General features: G+C 35.1%; 1 protein-coding gene across 6 annotated transcripts in view; it reads left to right on the top strand.

Annotated features, from left to right (window-relative positions):
• PIBF1 (progesterone immunomodulatory binding factor 1) overlaps window positions 1-13,847 on the top strand; it is a 124,995-nt gene that overhangs the window by 89,007 nt on the left and 22,141 nt on the right. For all 6 annotated transcript variants that reach the window (XM_062566912.1, XM_062566910.1, XM_062566911.1 and 3 more), the window contains 2 exons: window positions 3,339-3,469; window positions 11,996-12,080. In XM_062566912.1, the coding sequence (XP_062422896.1) occupies window positions 3,339-3,469; window positions 11,996-12,080 (216 nt within the window). The remainder of the gene's footprint in view (window positions 1-3,338; window positions 3,470-11,995; window positions 12,081-13,847) is intronic.

The following is a 13,847-nucleotide window of genomic DNA, read 5'->3' as shown; positions in this document are numbered from 1 at the left end:
TTGTATCTCTGCCATAATGGGTTTTGGTTGCTCTCATTTTATTTCATTTTAAGAGCTGTTTGCCTACATCAGCATTCCCCATGAAGTTCTAACTTCTCTTGTTAACTTTCTGTATTTCATATTTTTCCTTATATTGATTTCTATGTTTCGTCTTCCTTTATACATTTAAAGATGTTAAATTTCTGTCTGTTGCCTTTACTGTGTCCCTTGAGCTAGGACAGATTTTTGAGCTAGTCCAAGATACCATCTTTCTTAATTTAAAGAGCAAGATATAGTTGCTGTAGACTACATTGTCTGAGGTAGCCTACTATCGTTAACAGAATCACAGAAGGTTTAAGCCTGGAAGGGATCTCTGGAGATCATCTAGTCCAACCCTCCTGCTCAGGCTGGGTCACCTAATCAATCTTTAGATTGACTGTTTAGTCATCAAAAAGGATGGAAAGGAACATGGACTATATGACATCTTTGCTGAAACCTAGAACACAGATTGCAAATTGCTTACAAAGTGATTGCACCAACTTTTCTTTTGAATCTGGATTGAAAATTGTGATTTTCCTGCAGTATTTCAGATAGGCAGTAACTACAGTGGATGCTCTTTTTTGGGCTATCCTCAACCAATTGCAGCTGAACTTTATAGAAAGAAATCTTGTTGATCTTCTGGAAAAGTCCAGCATTACCAAGAAGAAAATACTGACTTCTCTATAATTTCAGTCATCTAGTGCACTCTGATATAATGTGCTTGCTTGAAAATTGGAACCAAACAGAAAAGTGCAACTGCTATCCCATCCATTCTCTGTCCTGGCAAATGATATTAAAAAAGAATTCTCCATTAAAGTCTGTTCTGTTTTTACTGTGTTGTATGGCAGTGACAGGCAATGTTAAAGTAGGTATTTGGGCTTTTTTCTTACTACGAAAGGGTTATTTAGCATGTCTAGAACAGAGTAAAGGAATTCTTATAACCTGAACCAAGAAAGATTTCTCCTAGTTCATAATAGATCAATTTATTGCTTCTAAAACTCACTTTATGTTAATTACAATTTAGGTGAACGGAAGATTATAGATAAGCTCCTGCAAAGTAGTGATCTACAGTTACTACACTTAGTGTCCAAAATAAATTTGAGACATAATTAATTAATTCACTTTGCAGAGGTTTTTAGCAACCGTGCCAGAACTGAAGGATAACAGTATCTTGTGTCTAGAAGGCTAGCGTGGTCTTTGAGAGGCTTATCAAGCAAATACTGAGTCAGTATAGGCTAAAAGTTATACTAAAAATTAAAAAAAAATATTGCTGCTGAATGACTTGTGTGAGCTTTCTCTATGATGTTGTGTATGTCCTTTTTGTATGCTTCAGTTGAAGCGTTTTTACCAAGAACATGCTTACAACTCACTTTAAAAGAGAGAGTATAAATCAAGATGAATAATGATGAACTTCTTGAGCTTCATAACGATGTATATTGAGGCATAAATAATAAATGTCCAATTGCAAAGGATTTAAGGTTTATCACTTAAAAGATAGACACAGAAATAGATATCTAACTCTTGTATGTTAAGTCAGAAAGAAAATAAAGTTGCTTACAAAGAAAACCAACACTTTTGCTCAAGGATAATGCTTAATTCATATATAAAATAAGTGTATACATACACACGTTTATATACACATAAATTAATAAATTTGATCAAATGCACTTATTAATTGAGTACATTTTTATGATCACTTCTTTTAAGTTTATAGAAAACAATGCACAGCAAACAAGCGCCATGGTGAGGGAAGGAATAGCATTTTTTTTTAGTAACAGTGGCATGCATTTTAACTAGTTAAGTTTGCAAGAGAACAAATCAGTTAATAACATCAACCCAAGATTACAGCACTGCATATTTCTTTTTCTCAGTAACGTACTCTAATTCTTATCACGGAGAACAATGAGAAATTTCACAGTGACAACATCCTTTGAAAGTTCTTACACTATCAGGAACAGAATTCCAAACAAGATGAGTTGGATTAATTTTTTTTCTCCTATAATGACTGCCCCAAGTTTCCATGTTCCATTTTTTAAGGCCATCCTAGAGATTAGTATTCCGTGCCTTAAAGGGACCTCTCCAGGTCATATAAAGATACTATCATCTATCCTCTTTCTCAAAAAGATCTTTCGGATAGCTTCTGATCTCAGAAAGCTAACAGCTTAATTTCTTAGGCTTATAGATTTATTGAAGTGAATTAGTCTCTTCAAGGAAATGATTGCCCTTGCTTTTATTTTCTCACAATGAATTTGGAATATCACTGTGGACTAGAATAGGTATTTTCTGATGGAACTAATGCATTTAAATAATATTCAAGGATTTTTATCAATTCTAAGAAGTGCACCGTTATTTTTTTTCTTTGCAACTTTTAAAATTCAAGATGAAGTGTATTGTGCTTTTAATAAGTCGTAAGGTGAACAAGCAACATTATCTCTATATCCTGTTTTTTCTTTGTTTGGAACACCAGGAAATAAGACTGATTGGTCCTAAGTCTTATTTGGCAAATAGAGGTTGTTTATTCAGAATTTTTATAAACTAGTTGACAATCTTAGCCATCTTAGTTAAACTCATTCCATTAGACCTATCTGTAGCTAAACAGTAAAAGATTTTAATTTATTTTGAACAATCTAGTTGATATTCTTGAAATCTATATACTCTAGCTGCTGAAACTGCTAAATTTTGAAATTTGGTCTTCAGTCCACACATTTTTAGTGAATGATCTTGTTATTGCTTGAGATACAAGCCATATCAGTTAATATTTGGCATTGCTTTATAGTCATATTGATATTGATTATATAGAGATATAGGTGTGAAATATATATAGGTATGAAAGGTCCTTTATACAAGTGTGGTAAACATCCTGCTGGATTGCTTAGTTTATATACAGTAATTGATTAAAGGAGAAAAAACTCCTTCCATTACTATGGTGTGTTTGTTTACATTCAATTTCAGAGCTAAAAACTCTATTGCAAAAGTATACTGTTTAAAAATGTCACTTGCGCTCAAGAAGGTGAACAAGGAGAGGCTTAATTTATACTCATTTTCTCATTAATGGGAGCTGTTACATTAACATTTTGAAAATTCTGATTCAGTGGAGTATAGAGATCACTAACAAGACTGTAGTAAAAGTATAACACAATTAGAGCAGAAAAGTAAGAGGATAATAACTTATTAGATAGTAATTTGGGATATTACTAGATAGTAATTTGGGATAGTTTGTTGCATTTTTTGTGACATAACAGGTTAATTTTATATTATTATAATGAGTAACTGTGCTTTATAAAGTATAAAATTTATAGCAGTAACACTTTTTTTGTCAGCTTGACAGAGCAAATTCTTTGTTGAATCAAGTACAACAGCCATACAAATACCTGATTGAAACTGTGCAACAGAGAGATTCCCAAATAAGTCTACAGAAAGAACATATTATACAACTTGAAAAAGATGTCAGGTAATAAAAATCACTGTGTTTTTTTATTTTATACTGTAACTGAAATCATTTATGTGTTTATCATTAGAAAACAATATGCTACTGGTCATAAAGCAGGAGATGTAGATGCTGCTTCAATGACCAAGTCCTGTCTTCTTTCTGGACCTTCAGCATCTGTGATTTTCCTCATAATATCATAAAAGATCCATTAAGCCTAGAAAAGCAGCAATGAAAGTCAGATTTTTAAAGGGGAATTTGGAGCTGAGCAGATTTCTCAAGAAACAGAGAAAGTTCAGATGCATGAAAGGACACACACACACAAGATATCCAAAACTAGAAGTAAAGAAATAAAGTTAGAGAAAAAAAAATAGACTAGTTGACTAGCAAAGGGTGACATGGACTTTGTTCATAAGTACAGCAGACTTCATCTGGTGTAGACTCTCTGATTTGCTTGTAGGACCAGCTGCCAGAAATCTCTGACCACTGAGCAACTTCCCATCGTCATATAGCTTTATAAACCATGTTTACCATCTGGTTCTCAAATAAACTGTTATAAAATAATCTGTCCCATGTTTACCAAAACGTAGAATAGCTGTGTCGCAGTGCACTGGTACAGAAAAATACAATGTTTTAACTCTTAGATATTTACCTGGTATCTTGATTTAGGAAATACATACCAGCAGTACTCTACTGTGGCAAGCTGAGGTGTGCTTACCACCAGTCAGTGTTTCTATAAAAGAAATTATGGTCTGACAAGAAACTGTTTTTATCTGTAATTGTTTCACAGCAACCAAGTAATATTTAATTTGTATATCAAATGTTTTAATAAAAAAAAGTTCCTATAGTTCCCCATATTCCTTTTAAACTGACCTGACTAGTGTTGAATTTCAATTATTACAGTTTTGTCTAAATTTTGCTACAGATTAAGAGCCCAGTGAAATTTTTGGAAACAGCCTAATCTCTTAGGACTTTTCATACATAGTAGCAATCCCTAATTTTGATCTTCTTAATTCTAGATTTAAAAAGACATCCTAAGTTGCTAACTGAGAGTCCCCTGAGCACAGAAGAAAACCTTATCTGGTATAAAGCTGATGGTGTTGATTCTGTGCTTATGTGTTACGTGTTATGGGAAATAACCATATTTGGCATCAAGGTTAGAGAACGAGATTTCTAACAAGAGAACCACATTCTAGCAATCTTTTACCATGAGGATAGCCATTTGAAATCTATTTGTGACAAATTTAAATTAAAGTATCCTTTAGGTAATTTCAGATTATGTTGTGAAGCAGTCTAGCTCCCAGCTAGCTCAGCTGGTCAGGGGATCAGATTAATTTAAATAAATTAATGATTATCCCCACCAAATACATTCCAAGTAAAGCTGTGCTGGATCAAAAGATTTAGACCTGTGTTCTATCAGTCTGTCTTAGTTTATTAAGCAGCATTTTGTTGGTTTATATGTAGAATATTTTCGAGAGAATGAGTTCAGAGAATTAATTGCTTCTTAAAGAGGGCTCTAAATTTTGTAGATAATGTTGATGCCATTAGAGAAGTAATAGTGAAAACACTAAACAGGGTTTGTGTAACCTGGTTTCTCTTTATCTCAGAGCTGAGGCAAATGCTAATATTTGCAAAGCTATTTCAAAATTATATGTTTTTCTCAATTGTTATCTAAAATTATTAGTTAATATTTTCTTCTATGTTAGCCTTTTTAAGTTGAAATGTGATTTATGCTACAATTATACATGAGTATAGTTAATAATTTTACACACAATACATTCATTAATTTTCTGTCTGGAAAGTAATTTTGCAAATAGCTAATGTAAAAATAATGCTAATAGTCATGTTCTCATATTAACTTTTAAAATAGTAGTTAGGGATTTTTTACTTAAAAGTTTTTTGAAATCTAATTTTTGAATACCATATTATAGGTAAATAATGTAGTGCTAGTATTCCTGTGCCCTGGCATTCAAGACGAGAGGCTTTGTTTCTGTCCTCACAGCTACCCTATGGCTTGATCAAGCTTTTCCTTCTTGTGTGCTTATGTGCAGAATCTGTGGTAGAATAGTGTTCCCTTCCTGTCATGTCTTTACCCTATCTACTCCTCAAAAGTGATGGCAGAGACTTGCAAAGCCATTTGATATTAACTCAAAATTTAAGTTTTGGCTCACAGACTAAGGACAGAGACTGGATTGTCATCATACCCAGTGGTGCTAACAAGAGTATACTTTTATTCTACTTGTTCCTCAAGCACCAACAAAAGTCAGCCTCAGCTGCTCTGCCTATAGTATTGAATATTTTATTAGCAATGAATTTAGCCATACAACTTCAGAGTGCCCGCAGAACCACTATCGCTTGTTCTAGCCATAGAACTTCTCAGTCAAGACCTATCATCACTGCTGTGGGAATTTGGCACTTACACTTGCCAGTCATCGTAAGAGGTAGATACGGTGCTCTAAAGCCACTGTTTGGTCCTTATACTTAATCCTCTCAGAGATGAAGGTGGAGGTTCATCACTAAGTGTTGCCATTAGGCTGTTTGCACTAAATATGTTGTAGTTTATTGTGTTGTATCTCTGTTTCTGCATTACAGAGGTCATGGATTCCTTTAGTATTCCTTAAGTCACATATGTGTTGTCAGCACTAGTGTTCTTTATCACCTCTTCCTCAACTTGAATTTGGAGGGATCACTAAGGAGTAAGTTCCTAATGGATTTCTTTTTTCAGATTTAATCCAGAATTGGCTTCCGTGCACTACCATGATGGCCACTAATCTTTTTAGAACCTATTCCTAAGGTGGATAGATTCCTGCAAATGTCCCAGAATGATGAGTCAGGACTTTCTTGCAACCTCATAAATGTTTTGCCCCAACTTGGTTACTATTGGATGTGCTTTTGATTCTATGATGAAGTAGACAATCTTGATGAAAGCAGTGCAAGAAGAGCACCTACGATAACAATCTCCTTTGTCTGAACTGAGGATGTTCTTGTAGCACACGTTTATTAATTTTTGACAGAATTGCTTATAATGGTTTATAGTGTAGTCCCTTGATAGGCAGCAACAAATGTGTTCAGGATTCTCCACGCTGCATCATTCTATGAAAGTGTAATCTCTGCTAAAAGAAAAGTGGGAGAGATTCCAGCACATCCTTTTGCTACAATATTCTGTTGAGATGTCCTGTCGATCCATTGTAAGTTTCTTTCCAATGTGGTCTTCAAAGTCCACTCTAACCAGATCAGCTTACCTGTTCCTTTATAGCTTTGTACCTTTATAAAGGTAAAAACTTTGTACCTTTATAGCTAAGGCTGTCTTTCAAACCACCCCCCCATATCAAAACATGTTTTTCTTTTTATGTGGAAGTAACTGGACTATTCAAATAGTCCTCAGTCCCCTGTTAAAGTTATTTGCTTGAACACCTTAAAGACCCATCTCCAGATTATTACAGATGTATGACAGTACTGCTTAGACTCCTGTGTGAAGTTGCATATGTGTTATCACTCAAAAGGAGAGATTGCTGAGGTGTAATCAAAGCTCTTTCAGTTGTAGTCTGTATGTATGATCACCATCCACCCTGCTTCCCACCAGCCTTTGAATTCTTCCTGGAAGGCCGCTGTGCTCCCATTTGGCAGGTGAGAGGGCTGAGCTGGCTCTGGGAACAGTCTAGTTTGTATGCTTGTGCACTGAGCCATCTATCTGGAGACATACTTTGGATAAAAAAACTCTGGTAGGACATCTACAGGGTCAATTTATAGGTGGTCCACACATCTCAAAATATATTCTGTTTACTATTAAATAACCTTTCATTTATGTTGATTCAAATAGCACTCATGTTAATAAAAGTAAATAGAGGTGGTAAATAAAAACAGTTGCATCTATGGGGATTACTTCTACCTTAACCCTATTATAAAGAAATCTCTCTAGGATCCAGTTCTTTAACCAGAAATGAAAACACCACATTTAGCACTTCTAATGAAAAAAAAAAAGCCTTGTAACTGTGTCATGCTGAGGGAAAACAAGTCTATGAATTTCATTCTTGTGTGTGCAGTGAAATAATTGTAGTCTTGGTACATAGTTTTCTGCTAAAAACATCTAGGTATATAAATAACTGGAGACATTAAACAGGACTTCATTCATAAAGAGTAGGTATTTATTTTAAATGTAGTTACTCAAATTTCTCAATACAAATGGCTGATTTTAAAAGTGTTTGGCTTATCCAAAAGCACTCCTGAAAAGCCTAACTGTGTGGTAGATCTAGAGGCAGTATAAGGATTTTGCTCACTAAAAAGCTATGTACTGAAATATTCCTTACCTAAACATTTTTGGTTCTTTAATTGCCATCCAAACATTATAAAGCTCAGCATACAGTGTCAGCTGAATTTTTTCCATTGCAGAATTCTAGCAGTGAGCTTCTTATGAGAATATTACTGTTTTGTGAAATATGCATTATCTGTTCAAACACTACTGCAATTTACCTGAAAATGCTCCAAACAACATTTGTACAAATATATTTGTGTCTTTTCTACAAATGTGTATCTTCTGACCTGTATCACAACTTATAAAACTCCTGCACTTTTAATGATTTTTTTCTTTTTGATTTGGACTCTGCACAGGCCAGAGTTCTTAAGCCAGTTGAAGCACACCAGTTGAAATCATTGAGCAATAGTTTTGTAGATGCCTTTATAAATCTGATACAAGGTTATTTAGCTGCACTATGAGAGACTGTCAGTTTTTCTTTCTATTCTCTTTTCTCTTCTAAATAACTTCTATTTGCAATTTCTTTTACCTCTTTTTCTAACTACATTTGTTTTAAAAAATCCAATTAAAACTTTAAAAATTAGCTGCCTATTCTGAGCTTGTAAAATGGATACGTTCATCTGTAATTATCAGAGAAGGGATAGTTGTATATATAATATTCATGCGCGTTACTTACCTACATTATAGATTCAGTTTTATGTACAAAACCTTCATATATACTATTTCTAAATTTTCAGATTTGATTTTTTGATGGTAATGTTTGGAAGTTAACATAAAATGCAGAAAATAACCCAAGACTGGACTTAAGTTTTCAAATTCTTCATACTATAACATGAAAGTAACAGAAAGACACAATCCTTACTTCTTAGATCATTTGGGAGGGTGCAGTTTTCTGAGAAAGCAATTGGTTTTTGCCAAGCTAAACAAGCAATAATAAAACCCAGTAATACAAAAACCGTATTTATTTCTTGTGTCCAGCATAAACATATTATTCTTAACATCTAATAGTAGAAGTTTTCTAATAGGACAGTAGCTAGTACATTTAGGTCAAAGTTTTGAAACATGGCTTAATTGCCCAAATTCAAAGGCTTTAAAAATCTGAGATTTGGAAATGTTAGTCTCCAGTCTCCAGAAAATCAAGTCACCTAAGAATATCTTACTTACGATGTCCAAGTTCCTTAGCTTTAGATCCTGAGGAAAGCAAAACAAAATGAACCAGTGGTTGCTCTAAGCAATGTGTATGCATATGACAAATATATTCCATAGCAAGTCCTGCATTCCTAAACCTTGGATTCATACCTGGGTAGGTCTTAAGCGTGATGGAATGAAACTACATGTCCTCCCAGACATCCTGGTTTCTTCTGGATAGAAAATAAGGCACAAGGAAAAGAAGCTGCTGCACTACTTTTCAGTAATTCTCCATCTTAGAGATGTGGCCATTCTTATATGATGCCTCATGAACGGCACCTTCCTGACACGCAAGACGTTAGTGACCATGACTGTTGGAGCACACAGAACCACAAAGTAGCTGGGGTTAGAAGGGAGCTCTGGAGATCATCTAGTCCAACCCCCTGCTCAAGCAGGATCACCTAGAGCACATTGTGCAAGATCATGTCCAGGTAGCTTTTGAATACCTCCAAGGAAGGAGACTGCACAACCTCTCTTGGCAACCTGTTCCAGTACTCAGTCACCCTCACAGTAAAGAAGTTTATTCTCAGGTTCAGATAGATCTTCCCGTGTTTCAGTTTGTGCCCATTGCCTCTTGTCCTGTCACGGGGCACCACTGAGAAGACTCTGGCGCCACCCTCACTACACTCTCCTTTCAGAAACTTACGCACATTTATAAAATCCTCTCTCAGATGTTTCTTCCCAGGCTGAACAGTTCCAGTTCTTTCAGACTTTTCTCGTAAAAGAATGCTTCAGTCCCTTAATCACCTTTATAGCTGTCCTCTGGACTCTCTGCAGTAGCTCCATGTCTCTCTTGTACTGGGGAGTCCAGAATTGGATGCAGTACTCCAGATGTGGCCTCATCAGGTCTGAGTAGAGGGGCAGGATCACCTCCCTCCACCTGCTGGCAACAATCTTCCCAGTTCACCCCAGGAGACCATTGGCTTTCTTGGCCACAAGGGCACATTGCTGGCTCATGCTCAACTTGTCATCCACCAGCACTCCCAGGTCCTTCTCTGCAGAGCTGCTCTCCAGAAGGTCACACCCCAGCTTTTACTGGTGCCTTGCATTATTTCTCCTTAGGTGCAGGACTCTGCACTTGCCCTTGTTGAACCTCAGGAGGTTCCTCTCCACCCAACTCTCCAGCCTGTCCAGGTCTCTCTGAATGGCAGCACAGCCCTCAGGTGTGTCAGCCACTCCTCCCAGCTTGGTATCATCAGCAAACTTGCTGATCACTATTCCAAAACTACTAAATTTGAAGTCTGCACATTCTTTGGTAATTCTGTATTTACAGGATTTATATGTATAAGAGAAAATGCATGCAGTACTACTGAATGACATAGCATAGCCTAATTCTTACGTTTATCCATAAGTAAAGAAAATCAGGACAATATTGACATGAATGTACACAGATCAGTCATGTTATGTTAATTCAAAAGGAGAAGAAGCAGTATAACTAGAATAATTTCATCTATAGATGAAATTGAGCCTTGAAAGCAAATTTCTGGTTAGTGATAAACACTGATGCATGTGTGCTTTTTAAGTACACTATTTAAGACATGCAAGAACTTTTTATTATTGCTTCTCCAATAAGTTTGTGACTCATTCTCTAAAAGGATTGTTTTCTGCTGTTAGAAAGTACATAAAAGCCAAGAAAAAATGAAATATCATTAGGTTACAATACATGAAGCCAGGAAAAAATAGCACAACAATTTCATTATGATTAAAAATGGCACAGAAGATAAAATACTTGAAAAAATTATCTCTGTAATGTTTCACAAATGTTACTACTTTCCTTTTAAATAACTTTCAGTAATGCAACTTAAGCAATTTGGTCAAAGTGTAAAATTTTCCTGAGAATTAATGAATGCCTAGAAGGAATTGATAGTCATAATATACAGTACAGAGCTTGTAGAGAACTGTCAGGAAATCCCCAGGATAAAAAATGACATTGCTTATTTAAAACAAGCTGATGATACACAGCCAATTGAAGAAAAAGTTGATGTATTTCGTTGATTATTTCTGGGAATTAAATACTGGGAATATTAAAATATCTGTTTGCAACATATGTAATTGCTCCATATTTTAATGTGCTTTTGAATCTCATGACCTATATTCAGTACTGCATATTTGCACTCCACATGCTAAGTTGCTTTTTGCTGAATTGTTTGTTTAAATTATACTTTTTTATAAAACCTATTTGGTTGAGTCATGTTAATTGTGGGTAATACTGAACTTCTAAAGAAAATCTTTGCCGCTGTTACAACAAAATAGATAATACATAGGCTTTATGAATGCATTAATCTGAAGTTTATTGTTAGAATCTGATGTTGAGGCTGAATGTGAAAATATATTTAATTGTATTAGAAGAATTGCTGCCTAAGCTTAGAATGTGTATGCTGAACATTTCAAATGTTCATATTCTATAACTTTTAAAACAAAGGACTATTAAAATTAAACTTGACCTTGTGCTACAAAAGCATACTTTTATGCTAAAACTGTTTTCATTACTTTGTTCACAATACATACTTGATGCCCTGGATTCTCTTGTAGTATAAAATAGTAAATGGCAAAAATAGAGCTACAATTTTTGCAGAAACTACCAAGCTAAAAGAGAGTTCGAGTATGTTCTTCTTTCTATTTGCTATTTACAAATCTCTAAATACAGTGCTATTAAGACAGGTAGTTTTGAGGAAATTATGTGTGTTGCTATTATTGATTTATTAAATATAAAGGAATCAAAAAGTCATTTTGATATGGAAGTATAAGTATAGGAAACCTTACTTTTATTTGCAAAATGAGCCCATTTTACCTAGAAGAAACCAATAGATTATGATAGAATGTTCTGAAAATATTTTTAAATTACCCTTCCAAGAATCAAAGAGAAAAATATTTTATGGTGATTTTGAATAGCATTTGTTTGTTAAATTTTTCATGTATCTATGCATTCAGACATTTATAAAAAAAACTTCAATACTTGAACATACAGAAGGATCATTTGCTGTATTTACTTGAGCAGATTTTCATTGTTAACAGTATTTAGCTTTAGAAAATGCATGTTTCAACCAGAATACCAGATTAAAAGAGATTATCTGTTGCTATTGCTGTATTGCCTATCTTCTTTTTACCAGTCTTTTAAATAAAGAGAAGACAGCTTTGCTGCGTGTCAAGAATCAAATGGCAGCAGATTTGGAGAGACTTCTAAATCATCGCGAGGTAATCTTCCTATTTTAGCATTACTACCATAAATGTGTTTTATCTCTCCTTCCTGTTAAATCATGGGAAAAAAAATGGTTTAGTTCAGTTTGCTCTGTTGTTTTATGCTGTCTCTGTAGTTTTCAGAAACAGGTGATAGTGTCTGTCAGACACCTAGGAGGTTCTGAGTTGTACTCTGAGCTGCTAATTTCTCTCTGGCTTACTCTGGCCGGCAGACCTACTCTCACTGCCCTTTCTTTTTCCTATGCGTATAACAGATATGCCTCACTGTCTTTAGTGTTTTGGCAAGGATTTAACAAGTATCTAGGGAAAGGTGATGTATTGATATATACCACTTGTAATCTGCAAGGCCTACATGTGCCACAGTATGCCCAGAATCTCCCACTGCTCCCCAGTCATGAAGACCAGAAGCCTGGGTTAAGCATTCCGTAATTCACTTCTGGTACACACATTGGAGTTTCTTTTCAACTCCAGGATAGGCTCTGGGGAGAGGAGACAGGATGGTAGGCACCCAGATTGGTTGTCATCCAGACAAGAGTCAGCATAATTCTATAGGTATTCACCCGAGTTTCATTCAGGCAAGGAGTCAGGTTGCTTCTGCAGTACATTCTCAGATCTAAAAATGGGAAGTATGTGAAATCTTATATGTAAGTTAACTTTATGAGGATACTCAAAGGCTTTTTTCAAGATCCATCTCTAAACAGTCTTAAGAGACTAAACTGTCTTGGGGTTTGAGAGAAAATTCTTTTGCAAATTAAATGTCTGGAAAAAGGATAGAAATAAATGAATCTTACTAAAGGAGTCCCACAGATAAAATGATCTGAAAAGGGGTGACTAGTGATATGAAAGTTTGCTGATGCTTCAAAATATAAAACAAAAGCTGACCATGAGGAGCTGTTAAATGATCTCTCAGAGCTGCTGAATAATTTGGCAAGGTCTTGCAGAGAAAATATAGTGTTAGTAAATCTAAAATAATTAATGTGATGAAAAACAGCACTAGCTAGATGTATATAGTGATCTAAATTACCTGTTACCTCTTCAGAAAGAGAAGATAGAGTCGTTATGAATAATTCTGTGAAAATGCCCTTGTTCACACCTCCAAAACTGTTCTCCTTCATCTCCTTCCCGTGCTATTCCCCTTAAAATCCCTTCTCAGATCATTTCACCAAAATTATCATGAATTGGTCCAAACTAGTTTGTCTGTGTTCACTAGTTACAATACTATTTTCTGTTAAAACCAAACCAAAACGATCTCACTGACAGCTGAGCCTAAATGAGCATCAACTTAAGTGAAAACTGTACTCATTCTGTTCCCTGAGTGCAGACCTCAAATAGGAAAGAGTCGACTGAAATAAAAGTGAAAAAGAACACAAGTTTTTAACTTGTTTACTCTCTGTGCTGAATCACACTGGGTGGCCATCTGATGCAATTTCCTCCTGGAACAGTTTTTGCATTTAACACTCTGAATTTATTGTAGTGCTTGTGAAAAGTTCCATGCATTGAGATTAAAACAGTCTAATTACAGAACAGAGCTAATTATTGAACATGCTTCGCTGTAATATCCTGCAGGTGTCATTGACCTGGCAGGATCATCTGTAGGTACATCAGAAGTGATCGTTCACTATGTGTTATTTCTGATGTCTGAATCCACCCCTTATGTCCAAATTTCAGATTTAAGACTAAATTTGAGGTTAATGTTCAGTTTGAATTATATTTGGGGTTGCTTTTTTATTTTGTTTCTAGAAGAATAATTTGCCATAACACAAA

This window comes from Rhea pennata, chromosome 1 (assembly GCF_028389875.1).
Source record: "Rhea pennata isolate bPtePen1 chromosome 1, bPtePen1.pri, whole genome shotgun sequence".
Classification (NCBI taxonomy): domain Eukaryota; kingdom Metazoa; phylum Chordata; class Aves; order Rheiformes; family Rheidae; genus Rhea; species Rhea pennata.
The sequence above is the reverse complement of the archived record's forward strand: the minus strand, read 5'-3'. Positions and strand labels throughout refer to the sequence as shown.